The sequence below is a fragment of the Cyprinodon tularosa genome, unplaced genomic scaffold (genome assembly GCF_016077235.1).
Source record: "Cyprinodon tularosa strain WSP-4 unplaced genomic scaffold, ASM1607723v1 ctg62, whole genome shotgun sequence".
Lineage (NCBI taxonomy): Eukaryota > Metazoa > Chordata > Actinopteri > Cyprinodontiformes > Cyprinodontidae > Cyprinodon > Cyprinodon tularosa.
In genome coordinates this window covers 352,912-379,046 of record NW_024039363.1, presented here as the reverse complement: position 1 = coordinate 379,046, position 26,135 = coordinate 352,912, and the positions used below count along the sequence as shown (strand labels likewise).

At 37.1% G+C, this 26,135-nt stretch overlaps 2 protein-coding genes across 2 annotated transcripts in view; both read left to right on the top strand.

Annotated features, from left to right (window-relative positions):
• The first annotated feature begins 204 nt into the window (after positions 1 to 204).
• Positions 205 to 8,500, top strand: LOC119798362 (cytochrome b-c1 complex subunit 2, mitochondrial). Its single transcript, XM_038307789.1, has 14 exons — positions 205 to 316; positions 2,417 to 2,518; positions 2,616 to 2,765; positions 2,868 to 2,932; positions 3,025 to 3,081; positions 3,178 to 3,302; positions 4,047 to 4,144; positions 4,279 to 4,336; positions 4,474 to 4,569; positions 5,806 to 6,005; positions 6,181 to 6,261; positions 6,348 to 6,424; positions 6,512 to 6,665; positions 7,837 to 8,500. The coding sequence occupies exons 1-14, from the start codon at positions 284 to 286 to the stop codon at positions 7,918 to 7,920; spliced, it is 1,380 nt and encodes a 459-aa protein (XP_038163717.1). The 5' UTR covers positions 205 to 283; the 3' UTR covers positions 7,921 to 8,500.
• Positions 8,501 to 10,755: 2,255 nt separating this feature from the next.
• Positions 10,756 to 26,135, top strand: part of mosmoa (modulator of smoothened a) — a 36,110-nt gene continuing 20,730 nt past the window's right edge. The window contains exon 1 of the mRNA XM_038307772.1: positions 10,756 to 11,715. Coding sequence (XP_038163700.1) covers positions 11,610 to 11,715 — 106 coding nt within the window. The 5' untranslated portion in view covers positions 10,756 to 11,609. The remainder of the gene's footprint in view (positions 11,716 to 26,135) is intronic.

Sequence of the window (26,135 nt, the reverse complement as noted above, 5' to 3'; positions counted from 1 at the left end):
ATCTATTTCTATGGTTAGAAATGTCTATTTTGTTATATAAACCATTTACATGTTCCTCTTATATATTTTCTTAATAATAATAAAAAAAAAAAACATTTACCCAAATCACCTATATAAATTAAGTGTCGATTCTAGCATGGAATGGACTCACAAATTAAAATTTTTATTAGATTTGTTTCGAATATTTTATTTTGAAATCCGGGTGACGTGAGGCGCTGTGCATTGTGGGTCAGTCCTCCGCCATATGTGTCTCTCTACCGGCTGAAGGAGAGAACCGGGAGTCATGAAAGGAGTCCGCTCTCTGAACAATTTGTCGGTTAGTTTTGTGTTGTTGTTTTTTTAATCTATTAGCAGTTTAATAAGAAAGGCTTAAATACGTGTAGTTCTTTTTCTTAACCTGGTTAGAAGTTGAAGTAGCATTTAGCTCCACCTATTAGCAAGATGGCTAACTAGCTTCCCATATGTTCAGTAAAACCAGCCTGTGTAATTGGATCAGTTAAACAGACCAGTAATTTTACATGATAACAGTAGTTGTTCCCTACAGTAAAAACAAATCCTGTAACGGATAGATGCTGTTTAATTTGATTTCGTTGCTTTTGCTTAGCTGCAACCTGAAGGTCATCTCTGAGCTCGTTTCTTTTTTAGTTGTTCTAATTGTAAGGTTGTCAGAGGGAAATACTGAGATCACATATTTCTAACATTGTTACAACCTACTGATGTGTTGGAACAGCTATTCCATATCATCTTCCCAGGATGTAGTCAACATGTCAATAAGGGGAACCTGTTGGGTTATTTTAGGTGAAGAACCTTTACTGTGTAGGAACTGAGCTGCTATTGCTTCAACGTATGAAATCAGTTTATTTGACTTTTATTAACACAAAAAAACATTTGAAAAAAAAAAAAAGAAAGAGTTATGTGCCTTAGTCTTTTTTTGCCCCCTGAAGTGTGTCATGCTTCAGCAATAACAATGTTTTGTTGGGTTTTAAGATATGGAACAAAACAAATATTGCCTGATAATGACAAGAAAAGTATATTTTTCAAGTTTTTCTTTTTTTAAGTTAAAAATTCCAAGTAAAAAAAAAAGTTGTCAGAACTTTGTATGGTCATCTTTCACTGTAGTTTAGTTCTTTGGGATATCTCTCTACTAGCTTTCCATCTCTAAAGGCTAATTATTTTCTATCTTTATAAAACAACTCAACCTCTTTCAGATCGAATTGAGAGCATATGTGGACAGAAGTTTTCAAGCTTAGCAAATAGCAACAGATTTTAAATTAGTTTTACATCTGGGCTTAGATTTTTAATAAACATTGCACTAATACATACATTTCTGAATGATAGTTTAACTTTTTGAGAAGTGTATTTTTAAGTAAAATCGAGGGCTGTTGGATATATTCATCTTTTTGCTCTAATTTATGTTTGAATTTCAAAAGCATATTTTCATGTTAAGTTTAGGATTGTTTATGCATAACTTTGTAGTAGAAAATATGGAGTAGTGCAACTAATGATTATTTTGCAAAGCGATTAATCTGTGGATTGTTTTTTTCAATAAACGATTAATAATCAAACAACCAAACTTAACCAACTAAATTAAACCAGATGGAACTAAAATGTTAGAGATTAAAATGTTTTTTTTTTTTTTTATCTTAAATGCAAAGTGTTTACATATATTTTATTTTTTATTTTTTTTTACAATTTTGACATAATTACTGCTTTAACCCTCTGGTGCATAGTGGTCACTGTAGTGGACAGCTACTACGAAGTAAATATCTTTTTAATTCTATGGTTTCTATAGTGAAACCTTTCCGCCCTGCAAACACATATAGGCTCCCCATTGTAAGACCCTTCCTTAGTACACTTCAGGAGACATTCAAGGCAGCAGCAAATCCTGAGGAATTTCAGTCACTTCAGTAAGCTATGAGTGTCATTGGTTTCCTTATTCGGTTCTTAAAATTGTGCCTTTATAATGTAAAAAATTAAACAAAACATGTTGAAATATTTTTCAAAATAAAATGAATCAATGGTCTGCATTTTTTACAACAGAATACTAGATCATTATTTTTTTTTAATAAATTCACAATATTTTATATTGAGTTCTCATGTGCGCATTGTCCACTCCAGTGGACATATCTGTAACTTCATTAAACAACAATATTTTTGGAAAAAAAAAAGTTAAACATTTTTTTCATGTCCTAAGAATAAGAAAAAACCTTGAGGTAAAAATCTTGATCAAGGCTTTCATAATTCATGCATCAGAGGGTTAAGTGGGTTATTCTGTCAATTAAAGGCATGTTTTAGAGTATACTCCATTGAATGACATAATTCTGTAGTCGATGAATCAAGAATAATCCAATTAATTGTTTCAGCCCTAGTATGGAGCAAATGTTTACAGTTCATCTTCTGTCCATGTTTCCCACAGAAACGCTGCTACGCTGCTACCAGGCGCGGCCAATCTTTGATCGAACCCCTCACCAGTGTAAAACCTGCCCAGGCTGCACCTCTTCCACCTCAGAATGTCCAAGTAGGTGCTGCTCACTTCAATTTTTCTGAAATGTGATGGGAAAAGCAGTGGAACTCTATGGGTTGATTTTATACACTGTTTTTCTCTGCTCCTTCAGGTGTCGAAACTGCCGAATGGTCTGGTGATAGCATCACTGGAAAACTACTCCCCGTTATCAAGTGTCGGTGTGTTTGTAAAAGCTGGGAGTCGTCATGAGAATGTGGAGAACTTGGGTGTTTCTCATGTGCTGCGACTTGCCGCTAACCTGGTAATGTATATAAGAGTGTGTGAGAGGATTTGACTCTTTTCTTTAAAGAAGATGTTTCAGCATCTGACTAATGCATGCATTGTCTTTCGTTATTTTTTGTAGACCACAAAAGGAGCATCTGCCTTTAAGATCTGTCGCAGTGTGGAGGCTTTGGGAGGAAGCCTGAGGTGAATAAAGAGTCACTATGACAGTTTATCGCTTATTATTATCAAAGTGTCGCACTTTGAGTCAACTGTGCTCTCCTTTTTTTTACATCTAGTGTGACAGGATCAAGAGAAAATATCATCTACTCTGCAGAATGCCTGAGAGATGACCTGTATGTTTTGCTTCTGCTTTCTATATACTGCACACAGTGTATATATATATATATATGTAAAACCTGATTTATTTCTTTGTGTTTGACCTTGTGTAGACATTCACTGTTGGATCTTCTGGTCAACGTGACCACAGCTCAGGAGTTTCGGCCGTGGGAGGTAGATGAGCTGACATCCAGGGTGAAAGTTGACAAGGCTTTGGCTCAACAGTGTCCACAGATAAGTGCGTAGCAAACTGTTCAACATTTTTGCATTTTGTTACACCTCTCTTGTGTTTAATTTGGATTTTATATGACAAACCAACCCACAGTAGTCTATAACTGTAAAGTGGAAGGAAAACTGTTTGTCAGAAACTTCTTTAATACAGCTATGAATGTTTTAGAGCATAATTCTACCAGTTTCATACATGTAGGGAAGGGTTTTCCCCCCCATTTTTCTGGATGCATTAAAAAGACCTTTTCGATTACCAAAATTGTTGGTTTCCAAATTGAACATTGATCTTAACTTTGACTACAACATTTGATCATTTTATTGGTTTGAACCACATGGCTGCATGTTTAGGGTTGTTGTCTGCAGAAGAAAAAAACCCACCAACAGCACAACTCCACAGATGCAAATCCTTCAAAGTTACCTTGGACCTATTTATTATTGTTCTTTTCCCCAACTTTGGTTTAGAAGGACAACCATTGGTATCAATGATGAACTTAGCAATGCGAAGATTGGTGTTCAAAGTGCGGTTGTGTTTTGTTATGTAGGACTTTAATCAAAGGGTGAAGCAAATTTAAATTCATCCAAAAGGTATCTGATATTTCTCTAATAAAAAAAAAAATCCTTCCACCTCATGGTCATAAACTACTTCGATTTTCTTTGACACTGAAGTTTGTCGCTTCAACGTAATGGGGTTTTGCGTTGTCTTTTGTTAAAAGCCTTGTCTTTGTTTTTGTTTCTTTTCCTTTTTTTGTTGAAGGTATAATTGAGAAGTTGCATGAAGCAGCATATAAGAACGCCTTGTCCAACTCTCTGTACTGCCCTGACTTTATGGTTGGTCGTGTCTCCTCTGAACAGGTTTGGATCTTTTGTTTCTTTTTTCTGAATGATCATTATGAAGGTTTGCAGCTTGTGCAGCTGTGATAAAGTTGTTTGGTAGTTTATGTGGAACTCTGACATATATTTCCTGCTTATTCTTCTCTTCCCTGTAGCTTCACTCCTTTGTTAAAGATAATTTTACCACTGGCAGAATGGCTCTTGTAGGAGTAGGTAAGTGCTATCTTGTCTGTGCCACTCTGATTACTTTTTTTTCACAATATTTGAGCTTTGTCCTAAGGGGTTGCTACCTTAGAACTGATCAGTATAATGAATTTAAAACTGGCTCTCTGTTCCATTCATGTACCCAGGTGTCAATCACTCTGTCCTGAGGCAGGTGGGCGAGAGTCTTCTGAGCGCTCACAGTGGAGCTGCAGCACCTGTGGCTAAAGCAGCATACCGTGGAGGTAAATGCATGCTAAAAATGAGCCATTGGAGATGTATTTACTGCAGTTTTCTTTACTGAACATGTAACCTGCATATTACAATAAGAAAACATTATTAGTATTTATAAATGGCAGCAATAGATGAAATTTACTGCCAATTTTCTTTAATCCAAACAGGGTCAGATTTAAATGTATAAAAACATAACCACAAATACTTGGTTTAATGTTCCAAGGCGGGTTGGAATAAAACACTGGGTTTTAATCAAACTCCTGCTTGAATATTTTCACACTTTCATTAAAAATGTTAATTAGTGTCTTACCTCTACAGACCCAGCATTTCATCATGCTTAAAACCTAAAAAGGAAGCTGTTCAAGGAAAAGTAATCCGAATCAAAAGGGTTTTTTGAAGGGACAAAACAGGCTGATGTCATAGAGAGATGCAGCCCCTTACTCAACCACAGTTGTAGCTGGGTCCCACAAAGATGTCATTACTTTCAGTAAATCACAGGTTATTAAAAAGTTTGGGATTCATTCAATATTTTGCTTGTGTGTTTCAATCCGATGGACATTAGATATAATCCAGAACTACATCCAGTTTTTGTTCATTTGTTGAATCATTATTCCAGCCTGAAACCAAAATACAAACAAAAAAAGACCCCTGATAATTCAAGCCCAAAGTGAAATTCATGATCCCGATGAGTGTGTGAATTTCTGACTGGATTTGTGTTCGTGTCTCTTTACCTTAAAACACCAAAGTGTGACCATTGAACTCCTAAAACGTTAACATTTGTCTTGAGGTCTGAGTTCCTCAAAGCAGAGGTATTTAATTGTGAAATAGCAACCCCTAGTGGGTTTGTCAAGGCACTGCATGGAGGAGGTGCGAGATTTTTTGTTTTTAGTTATGTTTTTATTTAATTTAAGAGTAGAGATACAATACATCAGTCGGTTGATTTTCTTGATCGATATTGTTTTTTTTGTGTTGGCTGATACATGCATGCATTTACTGATTCAGTAGGACATTGAGAAGCCATAATTACCTTGATACTTCAGTGAATGTCTCATTTTGTTTAAATTGAGAATTGTGTAACATTTGTTACATCGTCTCATTTTGATCATGTAACTGGAGAAAACATACATCACTCAATCCACTTTAACAATGTTTTTAATCAAACAGCAAACTTATAGATTAAGGCAAAAAAATAATGTATGTCATAAGTTTGTAGCTAAGTTTTATTAATGCTATTCATTTGTATGAAGGTGAACTGCGCATGCAGAATGGTGATGATCTGGTCCATGCGCTGGTCGTTAGCGAGGGTGGTGTGATGGGCACCCCTGAAGCTAATGCCTTCACCGTGCTGCAAAGGATCCTGGGAGCTAGTCCTCATGTGAAGCGGGGCGCCAACCTCTCCAGTAAACTGAGCCAGGGTGTTGCCAAAGCTACAGCCCAGCCATTTGATGTAAGCAGAGGAGCAGTGGATGTCCGATTCAGTGGATTTATGGCAGCTTTTATCTTTTTACTCCAGTAGAATATTCTTTTATTGTCTATTGGTGCATGGAAATTAGGATATTTAAAGTTGCATATTTCCTAAAGGCAACCATCTTTATGTCTGTATCCTCTTTTTTTATCTTTAGGCCACTGCTTTCAATGCTTCATACTCGGACTCTGGGCTTTTTGGCGTCTATACCATTGCACAAGCTAACTCTGCTGGAGAGGTAAAAAGCTAATTTTGTAAAAAAAAAATAAAAAAAGACAGATGTCATGTGCACGCAGTTTATTCTCACTGTATTTGTTTCTGCAGGTCATAAGAGCTGCCATTGCCCAGGTGAGAGGTGTTTCAGAGGGAAGCGTAACAGAGGCAGACATCATCAGAGCAAAGTGAGCTCAATGATAAAAATTTGTTGTCTTTCATACGCAAACACATTTTCATTTTTTCAACTGTCTTTTTTTTTATGTTTTGTATAGGAACCAGGTGAAAGCAGATTATTTGATGTCCATAGAGAGCTCTGAGGGCCTGATGGAGGAGGTCGGGGCCCAGGCTCTGAGCACTGCAGCCTACAAGACTCCTGAATCCGTCCTCCAGGCCATAGATGCCATCACCAAGAATGATGTTGTTAAGGTAAGAGATCATCAGATTTTTTTTTGTTGTTGTTTTAAAATATTCTTATCCATTTTTGTTTTTATATGACCCACAACCCTTATTTTATTCACTTTAAAAATGTGTGAATGGCTAAATTGTGTTTGGAGGCAGGAGGTTTGATGAAAAAACAAATAAATAAACCGGAGATGAGAAAAACAAATTTAAACCATTGAGAAGCAACGTTTGGACTAACATTTCATAACTGATGTTTTGTTTATTCGCAACGCCTCCGCTACTTCATTTGACCTCAGGTGTGTTATCATGGTAACAGAACTGTAATGTGCTCAAGTAGCCAATGTCCTTGCCTTTTTTTTAACATGGGCTCTTAAATTTCTCCTCCTGCATTCTCTCTGTTTTCTATAAGAAAGTAACACATTTATTGAAAACAATATTTAGTGAAATCTAGTTTCTCTTATTTTTATTAACAAATGCCTTCTGCAGAGATGTGGATAACATTTACCCTGCAAATAAATTCTGAATAACTAAAATGGTTTTAGTTTTAAGTGCTGCAGCAGATTATGTTGACGCCTGGACTATAATTATTCGAGGGATTCAAGGACCGAGCTTCTTAAGTTCATTCAGGACAAATATCTGGCTCTAGTCTTAGTTTAATTATAACCTTCCCTGTTGATATATGGGTACCAGGTATGGTTATCAGCAGTGGAGGGAGACAAAAAATGTTGGAAAGAAGTGTAGAAAAAGACAGATATTTTTAAAGACATAGGTTCAGTTTAAACTTAGAAAAAAAAGAAATCCTCACAGTAAACCTGCTGCTATCCACTGAGCTTCACTCTCAGCACTACCAGATGTGGCTCATTTACTGCATGGATGTTCTTGATATTTTAGATTTCATTTTTTTTATCAGCCTAAAGGGGACTGAATACAAAGACGTGAATTAAACTGGCCCACACCTGCTTTTGGTTGTCATAGTGATGGTAGAAAAGTTCAAGGCTTGTGGAGACTTTAACGCGGCACTTTTTTAAATTTTATTAATTATGTGTGCGCTCAAGGCTGGAAGTTTCTGCAAAACTTTACTGTGGTTCGATTATAACAATAAATGCATTTAGATTTTTATAGCTATTTTGAAATGATTGCACTTAATATAAATCATTTTAATTATATCCCTAACTGTTCTCTTTTATCTTTGTAGGCAGCCAAAAAATTTGTTGATGGAAAGAAGACCATGGCAGCAAGTGGACACCTTGTTAATACACCATTTGTAGATGAATTATGAAAAATAAAATCACAGAGATCATTTATTGTACCTCAGCGTTGATGCAACGGCATAAATAAAAGAAAGCGAGCTGCAGAATCACAATGCATTTCATCTTTTATGGGGGGTTTTTGGCAGCATAATTGTATATCTATGTAAATGAAAGTACTAGCAGTAAATTCTGCAACTTGATCTGAAATCAGCCCTATTCTAATGTGATTGAGTTCTAATCAGATACCGTATCTACTCCCTGTCATTATTGAAATAACATATTCTCCACCAGCGTATTACATGACATCAAAACTATGCAAGCACTAGAGGTGAAAGCTTTTTTGTGTCCTACCAATAATCACTTGCCATGCATGATAAGGTTTGTTTTGTTCCTCAGCCAGTGGAGGGACCCAGAAGCAAGCACACAGATAAAGTATGAGTGTTGAACAAATTTGGGATTTTTTTGATCCAAATTCGTGCTCCACCATGTTTGGTTTTTTGGTCAGTAGAGTTAACACCTGCCATTTGGTCTTTGACATTTTAGTTCTTCAGAGTGTCATTATCTTCAAAATGTACATAAAGAAAATAAAAACATTCTGGATTCAGTGTATAATTGTTTTTGTTTTTTAACTTTATGGTTAGATTAACTGTCTTGGGTTATTTTTCTGACCGTAATACGTTTATATGATATAGTCTTTTAATTCTGAAGTCCTAAAAAATAATTCCTCTCATTTGTCCTTTCACAGTTCATAGATACAAACTCTTGGTTTATTCTACTGACTTTATGTGTATATATTTGTATGTATATATATACATGAATGCATGAGCAATGTGGAAGGTTTCTTAAACAACATTTCAGGTTTAAGTCGGTGTCATGTTATGAAAGGTATTCAGAGCTTTGCTCAGTTCCCCATCAGCCTTAGCAAATAAGTTGACCAAAGAAAGCATTAATTAGAGAAGTTTCCACGGGGTAATTGGTGACTGCAGGAGCTGTCTCCACCCGCAGCTCAAATGGGGGAAAACATCACCCTGAAACTGAAAAATAAGATGTTTGATTTTAAGTACAAAGAAGCAAAATAAATGACTAGTGAAAATAAAGCACAATCAAAAAAATATATATATATTAAAAGCTGCAAAAAAACTCCAGAATGGGGCAGATTCTTATAATATATTTATGGGTTAGACTGTCAACTCTAGACCTCAATCTGAATGAATGGCAGTGTTTCTGTGAAAAATCTCTGTTCACTTGGACAACTTTTGTCATTTTAATACACATTGTGTACAAACCGAAATTTCGTTTTGTACAGCTTTCATGACCTTTCCATTTCTTAAAGTGCAGCAGTGATCAAATGTAAACAGTGTCAGAGAAAAGACATGGTACAAAAAAAAAAAAAAACTCCCTGCATTGATATGGAAGTTCAGAGTATTAAATATATATGGTGCAATCATCCAGTGTTTTGGATTGGTGTTGTCAGTTTGATGCAGAGTCTGTGACATGATTTAGTTTTCTCAATGGTTCAGCAGTCTGATGACGGTGTGGAAGAAGCTGTTTTGGAATCTGCTGGTACTGCAATCAATGCAGCAAAGCCTCTTCTCAGAGGGCAGCAGGGAGAACAGTCCATGGTGGGGGTTTGAGGGGCCATTGATGGTGTTACGGGCTCGGGACACGCAGAGCTAGGAGGAAAAGTCTTATGGAGGGAAGAGGAGCCCAGATGATCTTCTCTGCTGTTCTCACCAGTGTTATTACGTTCTTCCACTCTGAGACACTGCAGCCTCCACACCACACAGTGAGACAGCTGGTCAGAACGCTCTCTATGGTACTTCTGTAGAAGGTGGTGAGGATGGTTTGGGGCAGGTGGGCTCTCCTCATCCTCCACAGGAAACACATGCACTTTTGTGCCCTTTTGACCAGTGGGTCAGTGTTTACAGTTTACGTTCACATATTGTTTTCTACTAATTCAATTCAGTTTATTTATATAGCGCCAATTCACAATACATGTCATCTCAGGGGATTTTACAGTTCACCAGATCATGCAGTCAAATTGATTGAAAGTTTTCTATCTAAGGAAAGTTGATTGCATCAACTCATTGACTCAAATGCAATCCCTCACACTAAGCATGCTTGTAGCGACAGTGGAGAGGAAAAACTCCCTTTTAACAGGAAGAAACTTCCAGGAGAACCAGGCTCAGTGTGAGCGGCTATCTGCCGAGGCCGACTGCGGTTCAAGGAGACAGAAGCAGAGATGCAAAAAGCTCTATAAAAGGCAGCCCCAGGAAACACAAAGGCAGTCAGAAGAGCTCCGAGTCAACTCCCATGTCAGAGGATGAAGAGAGCACATCCAGCCAGTCACAGTCAGAGAAACAGGACTACACTATAAAACAGGCAGATCTCCAACATCTATAAACAATCTATGTACTAACATCTACATACAAATCTGTTTTAGCTTTTTGCAGAAAAAAAAGCTTTTTACCACGTATCATTCCCTCATGTTGTATGCAGGCTACTTGTCTTTCAGAATCCCAATAAAACACACATTTGGAAGAGACTGGATTTTTCACTTTAATATGAACAAGAATATTTGTTTCCACTTTAGAAAAAAATCTTAACGTGTTGCAGTATACATTGTGCCGTTTAATATGTGTGGTTTAAAAACAAGCCAGGTTTTTATGAAAACCTGTGTTTTCCATATCATTTGGCTGAGTATGCCTGAATTTTGTGTTTTTTTTCTAACTTGTGACACGCTGTTGTGTTTTTCATTATAGGACCATTGTATATGATGAATAATTGCCTCAAACCTGGGGACTCATGAAAACACAACCCCCATTCTTCCAAAGTCTCGCGAGAAGAGAGCTGCAGCCCCCCTCTGTTCTGTGTGTGTTTGAGGCTGCGTATGGGGGGGGTTCGTTTGATGTAATTTGGCAGAAAGAGAGGCTGAGGTAGTGGTGGGCACACGGCTGGAAAACAAAACAATAACGACACCGTTTCATCGTTAATCCCGGAGCTCTTAAACTCACAGTCGGAACGAAAGACGTCTCGCAGAGGTCCAGAGCGGGAGGAGAGGAAGGCAGCTAACTGGCTGGCTAATGGACTGAAAGTACCAGATGCTATTCCAGCGGAGAAGGAGAACCGACTCTATTCAGCAAGACATGGTGATGGGTTCCCGTTTTCCTGACGGGTAACTGTGAACCTAGCGTGGAAAGGTGGCTATTTCGGAGTGTAGGAACTAACGTCCGCATCCCCAGGACCTCAGTAGGTGTGACATTGTGTGTGAAATGCCATCGAGCAGCTTCTGGGCCGCAGCTCGGCTCACCGAGCCCGAATCTTGGAAATAGCTAGCTAGCTGTCTGCTAGCCGCAGCTGTACCCGATGCTGCTGCAGCGGCTGCTCCGAATCACAACACGAGCTGTCCGCGGCCTCAGCGCTGACTGAGCCTTTGTTTCGCATTACTGGACTTCAGCCGGGGCTTTTGAGATGTGATGCTTTTGTGCGTCACGTCTGAGCCTTTTGTAGCTGGGGTCTCACGCTTGCTTGACGCGAAGGGGCTAACGTTGCTGCAGAAATGCACAGCAGAACCTCAGCATCAGGCGACTGTTGAAGGGGGCGAGGTTGGACAGATAACAACCCACCCCGAGTCTCTGAAAGGCCGGGGGGTTCACCTTTAAATACCCGCCCCTCCTCATCCCCTCCCCGGTCACTCTTCGCTTCTTCTCCAGGCGACATGGATAAACTGACGATCATTTCAGGCTGTCTGTTCCTGGCTGCAGATATCTTTGCAATAGCCAGCATTGCAAACCCAGACTGGATCAACACTGGTGAATCAACAGGTAAACCAACTGCCTTTTAACTTCATAACACAATTTTAGTTCAGGAAAGTACAATTGTTTCACTTTTTAAAGTGACTGTAGGATCTGATTGAATCACCTCTGTAAAGTGCCTCGAGATGGCATGTGGTGTGAATTGGCGCTACATAAATGAATTGAATAGATTCAAAACTTTTATCATGGGGTCAAAGCTCAGGTAATATTACAGTAACAACACTGTTATAACATTTATTTTATTGGTACCAATGCAATCAACACTAAATGCAATCGATACTATATATTTATATATTTAGCAAAGTAATTTCCCTCTGGGATTATTAAAGTATGTCTTTGTATATACATGTATGTATGTATGTATGTATGTATGTATGTATGTATGTATGTATGTATGTATGTATGTATGTGTGTCTATATATATATATATATATATATATATATATATATATAAGGGGTGGAACGGTTCACAAAATCCACGGTTCGGTTCACGGTTTCCTGGTCACGGTTTTTGGTTCGGTATATGTTCATTGTTACACTAGAAAAAAAATCGAAATTTAGATAAGTTTTTTTTTTCTTAAAATAAGTGTATTTGTTCTTGGATTCAGTAGGTAAAAGAGAGATTTTGCCAAGGAACAAGACAATTTACACTTGCAATAAGAAAACACAATTGCATTGTCTTATTTCAGGTGCATTTTATCTAATTTTCTTATTTTAAGGGCAAAAATACTCATTCCATTTGCAAACTATCTAATTTACCTACTCAAAGTAAGCGTAAATACACTTAATTTAAGACATTTCTACTTATTTTTAGATCCTTTTTCCAGTGTACCCCAAAATCCCATTAAAAAAAATTAAATTAATGAAAAATACAAAAACAATTAATAAATTGTAATTATTTTTTATGATCCGCGGAAACCCTGGATCATTTCCACATGTTTTGCTGCTTTGAATTTAATCATCTCGCGCATGCCCTCTACGATCTCCAATGAACTCAGAGGAGGCTGTAGGCTTTGCTTTGTGCAGGCGGTCTGGAGCGCTGACGGAGTATGAGGGATTTCGGGGTTAGCATGACATGTTGGTCGTGTTGCTGTTAGCATAAACAAAATGTGTTGCACAATGCTTGCACACTGTTGCACTTTTATCCACAACTTTCTTTCCGCCGTCATCGTAGGTCACTCTAAATGCAAAGTGGTCCCATACAGCAGACCTATAAAGTGCTGCTGGCGCGTCTTCCAACTCCTGTTCTCTCCCACTCGCCATACCCACACAATTCTTCACATCAACTGATTTTTTTTTCTGCTACACCTGGCTACATATGTTTTTTTTTCCTATTGTTTCTAGAGCTGAGTCTTTTTCTTTAAATCAAAAGCAGAAAGATATTTAGACATTTACAATGGACTTATTTATTGCCCTTGTAGTTCTTAAGTGCTTCTTTTACAGAATATGTTTACCTTACTTACATTTACAAGGGAAGTTGTGGCCTAGTGGTTAGAGTAGATTTTGTGTTAATCTGTTCAAATCCCACAGACTACCAATCTTGATCCCAGAGCAACACCTTTAGCTTCAAATTTCTCCCAAGGTGATGCAAGCTATCTGCTCTTTAAGGGATGGGTTATATGTAGAAGACCCCTTTTGCTGTAATGTATATTTGCAGTAGCCAATAATTTAACTATTTTTGTTTCCTATGCTAATCCCTATAGACCAGTACAAGCATTAGCAGCTGATAATACTTTTAACTTGGCAGGCAATAAAATAATAAAAATGACCTTTTTAAAGTCGATGCTCTTTTGAAGAAACTTCAGATGCATTAGTTGATCAACCCTTCCTAACCTCAGAATTTGGTCTTTTCCTACATCAACATTCTGGATGATCTTTTAATGACTTTTAATTAAGTTTGATGAGTCAGTAGTTAATGATATGCTTTAATGTATTGGTGGATATAGAGTGGTACTCTCTTAATTACTTTGTTGTACTATACATTTCTACATCTAGCAGAGGATTACATTCATTTTCATCTCTTGTACATGATATTGTCCTTAAAAAAGTGACAATACTCTATATATATACTTATATATATAAATCATTTTTATTTACTTACTATAATATACTTTCTTAGTGTCTGTCCCTTAAAGTACTTTTTGCGACAAGCGTTATATTTACAGTGAACAAAGTAAAATCGAAAATGTATAAATAACAAGAATACATCCTAATATCATTGTAATAAAGGTGATGAACCTCAAATTGGATAAACTGCAAAGAAGAGTGAACTGCTATGAACAAGTCAGTGTTCAGGCTTATTGTTGGAGATTTTGAACAAGTAGAAGAACAATCCATATTTAAGACCGTTTATCTTTTAGCAGCTTATAGATAAAAAGCTTTTTTCAGAGTTATCCATATTCCTCTGTATGGTACCAATGTTTTGACTTTTGAATCTGTGAACATGCAGGCAGCCAAATCAGATGTTGTTTTTTGTTGCTGGAGATGATGGTAGATATGAGTAGGTGGCCGATGTGCTGCTTTATTTGTGTCATTCCTGAAAACCCGTCTAGACTATTGATGGACAGCTGCTATTCTTTGTTCTCTCTGCAGAATGACAGCTTAGTATCTGGGTCAGGGAGGGTACACCATCCACCAGACCTCAGCTTTGTGTCATAAGTAATCTGTGCAGAAGCAATAATAAGGTGTAATGAAATAGGCTTGTTGTCACAGCGCACCTTGTTTGATTTTTGTTGTGTAACCAGCTTCTTATTGTCCCGCTCTCCAAAATGTCCAATGCTGAATTGACTTGTACAGAAAATTGAACCTTTGCTATTTTTAAACCACAGTGTTGGGGTTGGTGTGGGAGTTCTTATTGGAGTGGAAGTTTTCCAGCTAACCACTTCCAACTTGCTGTCACTCCTCTCACTTCCCCTCACAGAGGCTGTCTTTCTCTGTGATTTGTCCTGTCGTCAATTGTTTTATCGCATGTGTGGGAGAGAAAGCACTGAGATTTATCTTCTTCACATCTCATTTTCTTCCTTGATGGCTTAAATAATGCGTATCAAATGTGCCATTTTTATGCAATGGGAATCATTTGTTCTCCGTTGTTTTGAGAGTGGTTTGATTGATTGTTATCCTCTATCTGTCTTAAAAGCCTTCCCTTATGATATTTACATATATGCATTGAAAGCTGAATGTTAGAATTTGTACAAAACTGGATTTATATGAAAATATATGTCTGATGTAAGAGAAGTCCTAAACTGCTCCTCATGCTCCTCTTCCAAGAAGCATCCTTTAATAATAATAATAATGAATTTTATTTATAACGCACTTTACATTTGACATCAAATCCTTTCACTGTATAATGGTCTTATCAGTAGCTTCCAGGCTCTCTGAAAGCCCTTTTCCTCAGACTATTGCTATCTTTTGCTCAATTGTATTCTTTAGTCCAACTCTAACCTTGTCTAAAAATCTAAAGTAATGCTTACAGAAGAGGGAATCTCAATTAGGAAACTCCTAAGTTTGATATCAAATGTAGCAGATGTCTGGATAAGATTTAAAAAACCCAGAGGTGGAAAGTTAATGTGCACTTCAGACAGGCTACAGACTTTTAAAACATCTGAATATGCATTATTGTACAATGTTTATATGCATCCATACCAACCCATTCCATAGATAAGAATAATTTTAAAAAGTTCCTTTATTTTATTGTTTAAGTTTTACTGTATTTTTAATCAAATCACATAATTTTCCTCATAAAGGTTATGAAAGCTTAACATTTACCATCGGAATGAAATTCAGACCAATTAAATTAAGCTTGATACAGGAATATGGTTGAAATGAAATTATTTAATCCCAGCTTAAAGGTTATTTTTAAAAGGTACCTTATCCTATTAATCAACATTTTCATAATACATATGCTAAATGATTATATAACTGTTCAATTAGAGATGTTGTTTAAGATGTTAATGGCTTTAAAAAAAGCGTTTACAAATGATAACTTAGAATGCATGAAAATTACACTGGTAAAGTGTTTACCCATATAGACATGTTAGACATCGTTGGAAAGCTTAGATTCTCTACAATTAAACCACCTAGTTCATTTTATGGACATAGCGAGCACAAAAGCACAATTATAGCAGCATGTCGAAATGTAGCATGACAAAGCAGCCACAACAAGCAAGGATGTCTTTATTACTGCTGTTGAAAAAAAGACCTATTATTTTCGAGAATAAAAAAAACAACTTTGAGTCATATTTGAACTGATGAAGCTTGGATGTTTTACTCACCCACTTTTCATGTATATATTCAGAAACTAGAAGGTGTTTGCTTTCAAATAATGTATTGCACATGTAGTTTACAGTTCCTCAGTTATTTGCTTTTCCATTTGGGTATGCAAAATAGGCGAATTTCCCTGAAATGAGGTGGATATTAAGAGGTTAAGGAGGATATATCTATTGTAGAGGTCTGTCTTCCACCGGATCTCGGGAGCCTCTGACTGACAGTCTTCTGAATACGATCCTCACTGTTGTCCATATTATTCTTCACTTTATGAAGAATTCTTCTCCTTGAAATCATCTCAAGAGGTTCTAGAGGAGTTCCTAGAACAGAGTGGGTCTTTTTTATCAGCTTGTTGAGCTTCTTTAAGTTATTTGCTCTGATGCTGTTACTCCATCAGATGATGATGAGAGAGATCACACTATTCACAACAGACATAGAAGATGTACAACATCTTGCTGCAAACAGCATTAATGATTTAATGTTATTTTTAAATACATTTTGCTGTCAGTGTGTTTATTGTGGGTAAATGGTCTGAAAAGCTGCAACACTAACGGTTTGATTTAATGAACCTTTCTACCGTTAATGATAATTAAATATTAATTAGCAGATCTGTAATCGCATATGTATGTGAGAGACAAAAGACGGAGGAGTCTCGCTGAGCGGGAAGTGGTTTTCTGTTTTAATGAAACTAATCTTGGTTAAAAGATGATTTTATTTTTCATTACAGATTAGCACTTAAGCATCACTAACTGTAACTTCCTTGTTCTCTGGATTTAATCAGTGTTTTGTGTTCTGATGTGGCCACCAAAGCTCCTTGTTGTAGTTTCCATTTATTTCAATAATGTTTGCAAGGAATGCATAACCAGCATCTGTATTTTAATTTCTCCTTCTCAGACCTAAAAATATCTCAGAAGAACCACAGAAGCATGTTGCTCATTCTGCTGCTGCAGGCTATCTGCAGGCTTCTGGAGCAGGCTCTGCTCATATGCTTGCACAGTAGACATCTAGCCAAATATGAAAGTATGTCTGTTTATATTTATAAAAACCTCTTATTACATAATAGTTTGGGATTACTATGCAACTATTGTTCATCATTGTTTGGTCTGTTAGCGTCAATTGTCAAAAATAAGACAAAGGCCCTTGGATTTGTGGCCTCAGTTTTGATCCCTGATCTAACATGGATGATGGCATCAAATCTCATTGTGACAGTGGATCGGATCATGCTTGTATCCTAGATACAGCTTTTTTTTTTTTCTTTTTCTTTTTTTAGAAAAAGTATTAATATATAAGCACTTTCAATGTAGCTTTTGTTACCTGATGTATATTTTTGCAATTTTTTTGCACATTGCTCAAAGTTCCCCCCTTATCCCCTGCAGCAAACCGGCTCAGTATTTAGCAGGGAAGACCCCTCAGAGTTCCAAACATGCTAGGTAGACACTAGCTCATCTCTCCAGCTAGGCTACCTGGTGGCCCTAGCTGGTCAAGATGGACCCAACATGTAAAACAGTTCAATTAAATTTTATACCAATTTAAAACATTTGTCATGTCAAGGCATTTAATAAAGACAATTTAATGAAATCATACAAGATTGGTTAAATGTTTTCTAAGGACACTCAGCTGACTGTATTGAGTCATTGACTTTGCAGGATTGCACCACCTATTTTGAACAAGCAAGACGTCATGCAAATGCTCCTTTTAACATATAGAGTAAAATATCCTCTGTAGAGGATATTTAGATAGAAGGGATAATTTTCATTCATTTTAATTTGTCAGGAATGTAGGTGGCATGGATTGTACCTAGGAGGATAAATTATCCCTCTATAAGTTTACCATCAGGACTATTTTCCTTTTATTAAATGCATGGAAATAAGACAGTTTAGAGTTTAGATATTTCTGACTAAATCTTTTGATCATTTCCCAGAAGTTTTCTATCTTACATCTTAGACTATTTTAATGATCGGTTTAAAGAAATGGTTCATGCTATTCAGCTGACCTCAGGCTTTTAGCTTCTGTCTTATTTACTTTGTCGCTGCATCTGTCTGTCGTAAGACCTTAGTGCGAGAAGCTTTTATTTGACTGACTTTGTTCCCACGGTATTCAGAAAGAAAAGCTTTTAAATCTTAGAAGCACAGGTTAACCAATGGTAAAGCTCTATAGAGAAGCACAGATAGTCACTGAATCATATACCCATTGTGCTAGCCATTATGATCACTTAAAAACTCTGGTACAGGAGGTATTGCTGCAGCACCTTTTGCAGTAAAGACAGAATTCAGATGCACAATATAATCTCAACTAAAGCCTTACATTTCTGGCATTACCAGCTAAAGCCAATCTCCTGCAAAGCTTCTAGGCACATCTATTGTTAAACCAGTGTCAGACATAAACTGCGATTTTCTGCGGCTCGATGTCTGCGACTGCCTGGTGTACATTTATATCCTCATGTTTGATTTAATGGTTCAGAACATAAATCACTGCAGCTATCACATATGCTCCATCTAGACTGTAATTCAAGACCTTTTTTAAAATTAAAACTCACTGTGATGCTTTTACAGCATTATTATTGTTTTTATTCGTATTAGTATGGATTGAAGGAAATCTTAGAATGTAGAGAATATCTACAGGTTACTGTTACTCATCAGCTCCATGTTCCTCTTGTTTCAGCTCCATTTACCAATCGGGTACTAAATTGACACAGTCATGTCAGCCACGTGCTATAGAGCTGTGATACTAGCCTGCTTAGCGACCGGCTGTCAAATAAATACAAAAAGAACTTTTGAAACGATTAAATGTTTTTCCTCATAGCTCCTTGTTAAAATAAATGCTCCTTTTACCCCATAATATATTATCTTTTGCAGACAGATTTTCCGTATTTACTTTGGTTATATCTTATTCTTATTTTAAGTGTAATAAAGCAATCGTTAAGCAAATCCTTAAGAAGGTAAAATAAATAAATACTCCGAAGACTTGCTGCTAAAGTCATTCTGACTTTGATAAGACCTAAAATAGATGAAACGGGACACTACTAAATTGTCTTGTTTTAAGCATCCTTTTTCAAAGCACAAGGGCACACCGTGTCATTATTACAGAGCAGCTGAACCAGGTCAGCCATTATCATCCGACTACAGGCCTGCAGTTCTCACCTGGAGTTTACCCGAAATTGAGAGATTGACAGAAAAAGAGAGAAACCCACTGTGCTGTCGTTGACATGAAAATGTTTATTAGCCTCAGGCGAAGAAACGATCATTTTGAAATGTTAAAATAAGCCTGCAGGTGATGCACTTGGTCTGTGGAAAAAGAAAATCTTCTGTTGCATCCTTACTGCTACTTATTCTTTTGTTTCTCGTGACCTTGAGTTTTTTTGACTGCAGGAATATTTCATGATTAAACTAACATGTATTACATTGGTAGAAATATTAGGAATCAGACTTTTTATTAATAAAGGTTATTAGTTACCTCAGAGTAAAATTCTTTGAGGGTTTGTGTTGTGCACATTAATATTCTATAGAAGGTAATTAGCTCATGACTAATTAAGCTCTCCATAGAGACATACATTATTAATGCTATATGTGAAAAATGCTGATGGATTTCTGCTGTTGTTGAACAGCCTGTTTTCCTCTCATATTTCACGGAAGCTCAGTGGTTAGCAAGATGTGCTATTTCTGGGTAACGCTCAATCATTACAGCCAAACATGCACGGGTTCATGCTATGCCATGACCTTTAGTATTGGCTCTACATGCTTATTATTTTCCTTAAGTTATTATGATTTATATGTTATGATATATGCTTACCTCTGCAATGCATAATCTATGTTACAAGAGTTTTCTAAAAAAGAAATATAGGTTTGGCTTGCAGTTTCCGTTATGATGATGATCTGCCTCTTTGAAAACAGTTTTTTTAGGGTGATAATTTTAAGTTTTCCAGTATATAGTTGTATTTTTTGTGCGTTTGATTGAGTGTCTTTATTAATAGATATTCAGTTGTATTTGGATTTTATCCCTTTACCGAGGCAGATCCATACTACTTCTCAGTTTTTATTAATCCAACCTATATGCTAATGCTAACTCACACCAGGGATTTCGGACCACAGTGTGTAAACTCTGGGTCCTGCAACCTTTAAAATATGCTCCAACTAACAATACACCTTAATCATCTCATCATGGACTCAAATCTACAACCCTGCCGATGACTTGAGGCAGAGATGAAATCTGAAAGTTGGCGGACATCAGTCTTCAAAGACATGCAAACTAGAGCGTCTTTCCTTCATACATGGCATACCCGCACATGGTTAGCATACAGTTCTTCAACAGATTGATTGCTGCTTGGATTTGATATATTTTTTCTTCATTTCAAAAAAAGTGCTAAAGTGTCCATGCTCATCAATCTCATTGTTCATGTTGTGAATATCCAGTGTCTGTTATTTGTAGGTTGTTAAGTTTGTATAATTATTATCAAGGTTTCTGATATTTAAGCTGATAGGTAATGGCATATTTAGATTTATGCACTACAAAAACGATCTAGAAATAAGTAAAAATTTCTCAAATTAAATGTATTTCCCCTTAATTTGAGTAGATAAATAAGATGATTTGACAATGGAATTAGTATTTTTACTCTTAAAATAAGATAATTAGATAATATGCACTTTAAATAAGACAATGCAAATGTTTTTTTCCTATTCTAAATGTAAATTGTCTTGTTCCATTGGCAAAGTTTCTTACTGTACCTCCTCAATTCAAGAACTAAGGCATGTATTTTAAGAAAAAATTACTTTGTTAGATTTCAGCTTTTTGCATTGTAGCTAGAAATTAGGTTATGGATGAATATGAGCATAGGTGCTGATATCCGATATACACTATATTGCCAAAAGTATTTGCTCACCCATCCAAATTATTGGAATCAGGTGTTCCAATCACTTCCATGGCCACAGGTGTATAAATTCAAGCACCTAGGCATGCAGACTGTTTTTACAAACATTTGTGAAAGAATGGGTCGCTCTCAGGAGCTCAGTGAATTCCAGCGTGGAACTGTGATAGGATGCCACCTGTGCAACAAATCCAGTCGTGAAATTTCCTCGCTCCTAAATATTCCACAGTCAACTGTCAGCTGTATTATAAGAAAATGGAAGTGTTTGGGAACGACAGCAACTCAGCCACGAAGTGGTAGGCCACGTAAACTGACGGAGCGGGGTCAGCGGATGCTGACGCGCATAGTGCGAAGAGGTCGCCAACTTTCTGCAGAGTCAATCACTACAGACCTCCAAACTTCATGTGGCCTTCAGATTAGCTCAAGAACAGTGCGCAGAGAGCTTCATGGAATGGGTTTCCATGGTCGAGCAGCTGCATCCAAGCCATACATCACCAAGTGCAATGCAAAGCGTCGGATGCGGTGGTGTAAAGCACGCCGCCACTGGACTCTAGAGCAGTGGAGACACGTTCTCTGGAGTGACGAATCGCGCTTCTCCATCTGGCAATCTGATGGACGGGTCTGGGTTTGGCGGTTGCCAGGAGAACGGTACTTGTCTGACTGCATTGTGCCAAGTGTAAAGTTTGGTGGAGGGGGGATTATGGTGTGGGGTTGTTTTTCAGGAGCTGGGCTTGGCCCCTTAGTTCCAGTGAAAGGAACTCTGAATGCTTCAGCATACCAAGACATTTTGGACAATTCCATGCTCCCAACTTTGTGGGAACAGTTTGGAGCTGGCCCCTTCCTCTTCCAACATGACTGTGCACCAGTGCACAAAACAAGGTCCATAAAGACATGGATGACAGAGTCTGGTGTGGATGAACTTGACTGGCCTGCACAGAGTCCTGACCTCAACCCGATAGAACACCTTTGGGATGAATTAGAGCGGAGACTGAGAGCCAGGCCTTCTCGTCCAACATCAGTGTGCAACCTCACAAATGCGCTTCTGGAAGAATGGTCAAAAATTCCCATAAACACACTCCTAAACCTTGTGGACAGCCTTCCCAGAAGAGTTGAAGCTGTTCTAGCTGCAAAGGGTGGACCGACGTCATATTGAACCCTATGGATTAGGAACGGGATGTCACTTAAGCTCATATGTGAGTCAAGGCAGGTGAGCAAATACTTTTGGCAATATAGTGTATATTGCTCTAAAGTCTGATGAGCAAAATCTACCAATGTTTTATATTTCCTTAATCTTTGAAAAGCATGAAAAACACAATCCCGTACTGCAAGACAATCCAGTCTTTTTTAATGGTGAAGGCACGTATCATACCTGTTTTTTACATTTATTTTGTATCTAGATTTTGTCTCTAGATCTTCATTCCAGTACCTTGAATACAAAAGTAGATGCTGTTAAAAGGCTCCATCTCCTGAAAAATCAGTCGTCTTGCCTACCTTACCTACGTGTCGCCCACCACAGTTCAGAGGCCATTTTGACTCATCCCTCCTGAGCCGGCAAACAGCAGCACCCCTGGTGCTCCTCTAATGACTGCATCATCATGTTTCAGTTGAGCGGACCTGGCGCTTATTTCCTCTCATTTGGGCCAAGACATGGTGAGAGGAGTGTTTTGATCATAGTGAAGGCAGAGCTGACGGCTGGGTAGCAGGGCATGATGGGGGCGTGAAAAAGAGCAAGGTCTCAAAAATCATAAATTTGACCATTATTTTCTATAAATAAAAGTGAGCACAGCTGTTCCAGGAAAACTTATAGGCTATACATATTGTGTACATTTTATTTCAAGCCAAAGGCCATAATCATGCTGCACTTCTGAATATTTGTTCGACCTTTTATTGGTAAATTTTCACTCGTGAATTAAAAAACAAACAAACAACTTTTTAGTATTGATCTTTTTTTCCATCTCATTAAGGTGAAATTTAATGTATGATACATTGCACACATTAGCATGTTATTTACCAACATTTCAGTAGGAGCATTGCACCCATTTTCATTGCTGAGTAAAATGAAGGCTAGCAGGGTGTTTTTTCACCTCCTGCAGCCTGTTTAATTCGCTGCTATTAAATCTACAGTGTGGAGGCAGCTCAACATCCTTTCACTCATATGAAATGAAGCTCATTGTTGTCTTTTTTCCAGCATCTGTCATTAGTTTTATATAAGTAAATTAAACTTTTGTTGCATGTGATTTCGGACTACAGGAAAAGTCTTTATGAGCGGGATTGCTACTCATCGCTCTGTTGTGCTTCTTTTCCATTTGGAGACTTTGCAATGTATTGGAGCATTTTTCTGCTTTTTTTAGGATTATATTCCACCATTTTGCTTAATTTGCAGGTGCCTTTATCTTGAAATTTATGTAATATAGAATAAAGGATAATGGTATCCTAGAGCCTAATAATTTATCCTATTTTTGATTGAGTTGGATTAAAGATTTCATCTTTTCCTTTTCCTTATATCGTCCTTTGTTCTTCTTCTTCAGCTTAATTAAGATGCGGGCCATTTCCCTTAAATTTTAACCTTTGAAAAATTTCACACCCACTTAGCATTTCACATCCTACTAAGGGTACAAAAAGAGGCTTGTTGAGTGTTGATCAGACACCCAGCTGTACTTGTCCTGGGAGCCTTTTATATCTCCTGTTACTGTTTAGTGTCTAATTTAATGTTTGCTAGGACAAAATGTGACTCTCTGACTCCAGTAAGAGTTTGCAAATGACATTATTTTAGTTTGATTAAGGATAAGTAACTGTCATATTGCAACTTCCCCAAACAGAACAGAACCACCATCAAGGGAAATATGAGTAATATGAAATCTATTTAGAAAATATTACACATTCCTAAGATTTTATTTTTTTCTTTCTGTCATTTATTCAAACAAGAGCATTTTTTTTTTGAAGCTGGCTAGTGGATTGTATATATATTTTTTCTTCAAGTTGACTTTGTTTCAGGGCGATTTATTTGTGCATTTTTTCATCAAAATTAACAATTTATACCCATATTAATTTGTTCACACATTCATAAGTCTTGTTAATGTGCAGCCATTGTTTATCGTTCAGAAAATACATTTATTAACACTACAAGATATGAAAATGCAATGAAAAAGCAGTGCAACACTAGGCTAGAAAGATGCCAGAATAAACAGGTGTGTGTTCACTACTGACTGTGCCTTCTATCATAGTGAACAAACAGGGTGTTACAGAAAATGGTTGTTTAATGTTTTCTTTTTGTGAGTTTACACCTGTTATTACAGTGTGAGCACAGGGGCCCCTCTCACTTGTCACTTCAGAAAACACCTTACTGGATCTTCTATCAGGGATGTTGCAGCACAGAGGTGTGAAAGTTGCTGCCTTAGAAGTTTTTGATGTCTCACACTATTTAGCCCTTTCTTTAAAGATTGGTATAGAACGGAAGATGTTAAAAGCATCTTAGACTGTTGTTATGAGAATATGTTTTGCTTATTTTGACCTTTTTGTTTGTAGGGTCAGTCAGACATGAAAAAGAGAAAAGAAAACTGCAAAATGCGTCATTGTTGGTGCGTCATGGCTGCACATATTGTATCTACTTTTTATAGTATTCTTATAGTATTAGTGTTTATCACTGATTTTCAGACAGAACCAGTTTGTGTTGTTTGGTGCTGGCTGAATTGCTCACCTGCGTCCGTTTAGCATAGCGTGCCTGCCTGTTGTATGGCAGGAATTCCACACAGTGCCAGTAAAACAGCAGGAGGTCAGGGGATCCAGGGAAAACAGTCATAAAACTCCCTCTATTACCTGCAGCAATCAAACATTTGTCTATCAGTCCCTGCTGCTTTCTGCCTCCTTCACCTCCAGTCTTATTTAGTAACAAAGGGGCTTATGTGTCAGTTTAGTCCAGTTCTTTTATTTATTTTTTTATTTTAGTTATTTCATAAGGGAAATCTGCAGAGGCATAGCAGAGGGCAGGGGAGAAAACATCACTTTAGTTGCCTTTTTGTACTAAAATAAGAAGTATATCAATGTCAGATATTGGTTTATTCCTGTAGATGAAAAAGCTTGCTGTTCTTGCAGTTCTGTAGAGCCACATATACATCTACGGCTTTTTCTTTTAAACCACAGACATTGTTTTCCTGAGCTGGCTGAGCCAGGGAAGCTGGTTGCTGTATTATAGAGGCATGTTTTCACTGGGCGTTATAAAGGGGACAGGATTTCCTCTGTAAGGTCCGTACAGCCCTCATCACACACAGGGCTGAGGAGAGCACATGGGATCTAAAAAAACATATTTTTTGGTCTCGATTCAGTTGAATTTTGCCCCATATATATCAAAGAGAAAGTTCTAAACTAGTAATTAAAGTGAAGATATTTGCAAGCCTCACTAACAAGCTGAACTCGAAACTCCAGATTTGTCCTATTCTAACCTCTTCCCACCTACTGGGCTGCTCAACTTTTATGATGCTGCCTACAGAGGCCTGCTGCTTAGTTTTGTCCTTGAACAACAAATGTCGTGTTTAGCAAAAAAAGTCCTATGAAGCTGTCCAGATAAGCAGACGTGGTACCAATGTGAAAATTAAGTTAGCACAAGTATTGTCGTATTATAACTGATCATTTTTAGCAGATTTGGTTAGCTTTTTATTATGCCCTTTTACCAAGGTGTACCCTGCTACCTTACAAAAAAAAAATTTCTTTCAGAAAAATTAAAGTTTTCTATTTCACGTGACATTAATTTAACACATTTCATAGGGTGCCATCTTTTCTGAGCAAAAGTATCTTTACACATATTTAAATAAATAAAGATTAGTAATTTTTTTAAAATACTTTTCTTTAAAAAATAAGACAAAATGTGACAAAAGACTCAACTTTATCTGATTATTTTTTTCTAATCAGATACAAGTGCTTCAGTTTGTTTTTATAGACAAAAATTAATACGTTCCTTAGTTTTTGTAGCATTAAATAAGCCATTTTGGTCCCCAAACATAAAGAAACATTGTCTAACTCTCTACATAACATTTTCTTAATGCCTATTCATGGTGCTCCATTTGTAATTATGTCTTCCAGCTTCATATAGCCGGGAGGTCATGACTTGCCTGTGCACTTTTTAGAAAATGATGCCCTTGGTTTTTTATAATGATCTGAGTGTTTTATACCCTTTTCAATGGTTATTCCAAAAAAAAAAGTAAAAAAAAAAAATCCACTTGGAATGACAATGACTTGGATGACTGAAAATCTTCAGCAGCACTTTACAATGGTATTAACAGTGTAAGAGTCTTTGTTGTGTGGTGTATAA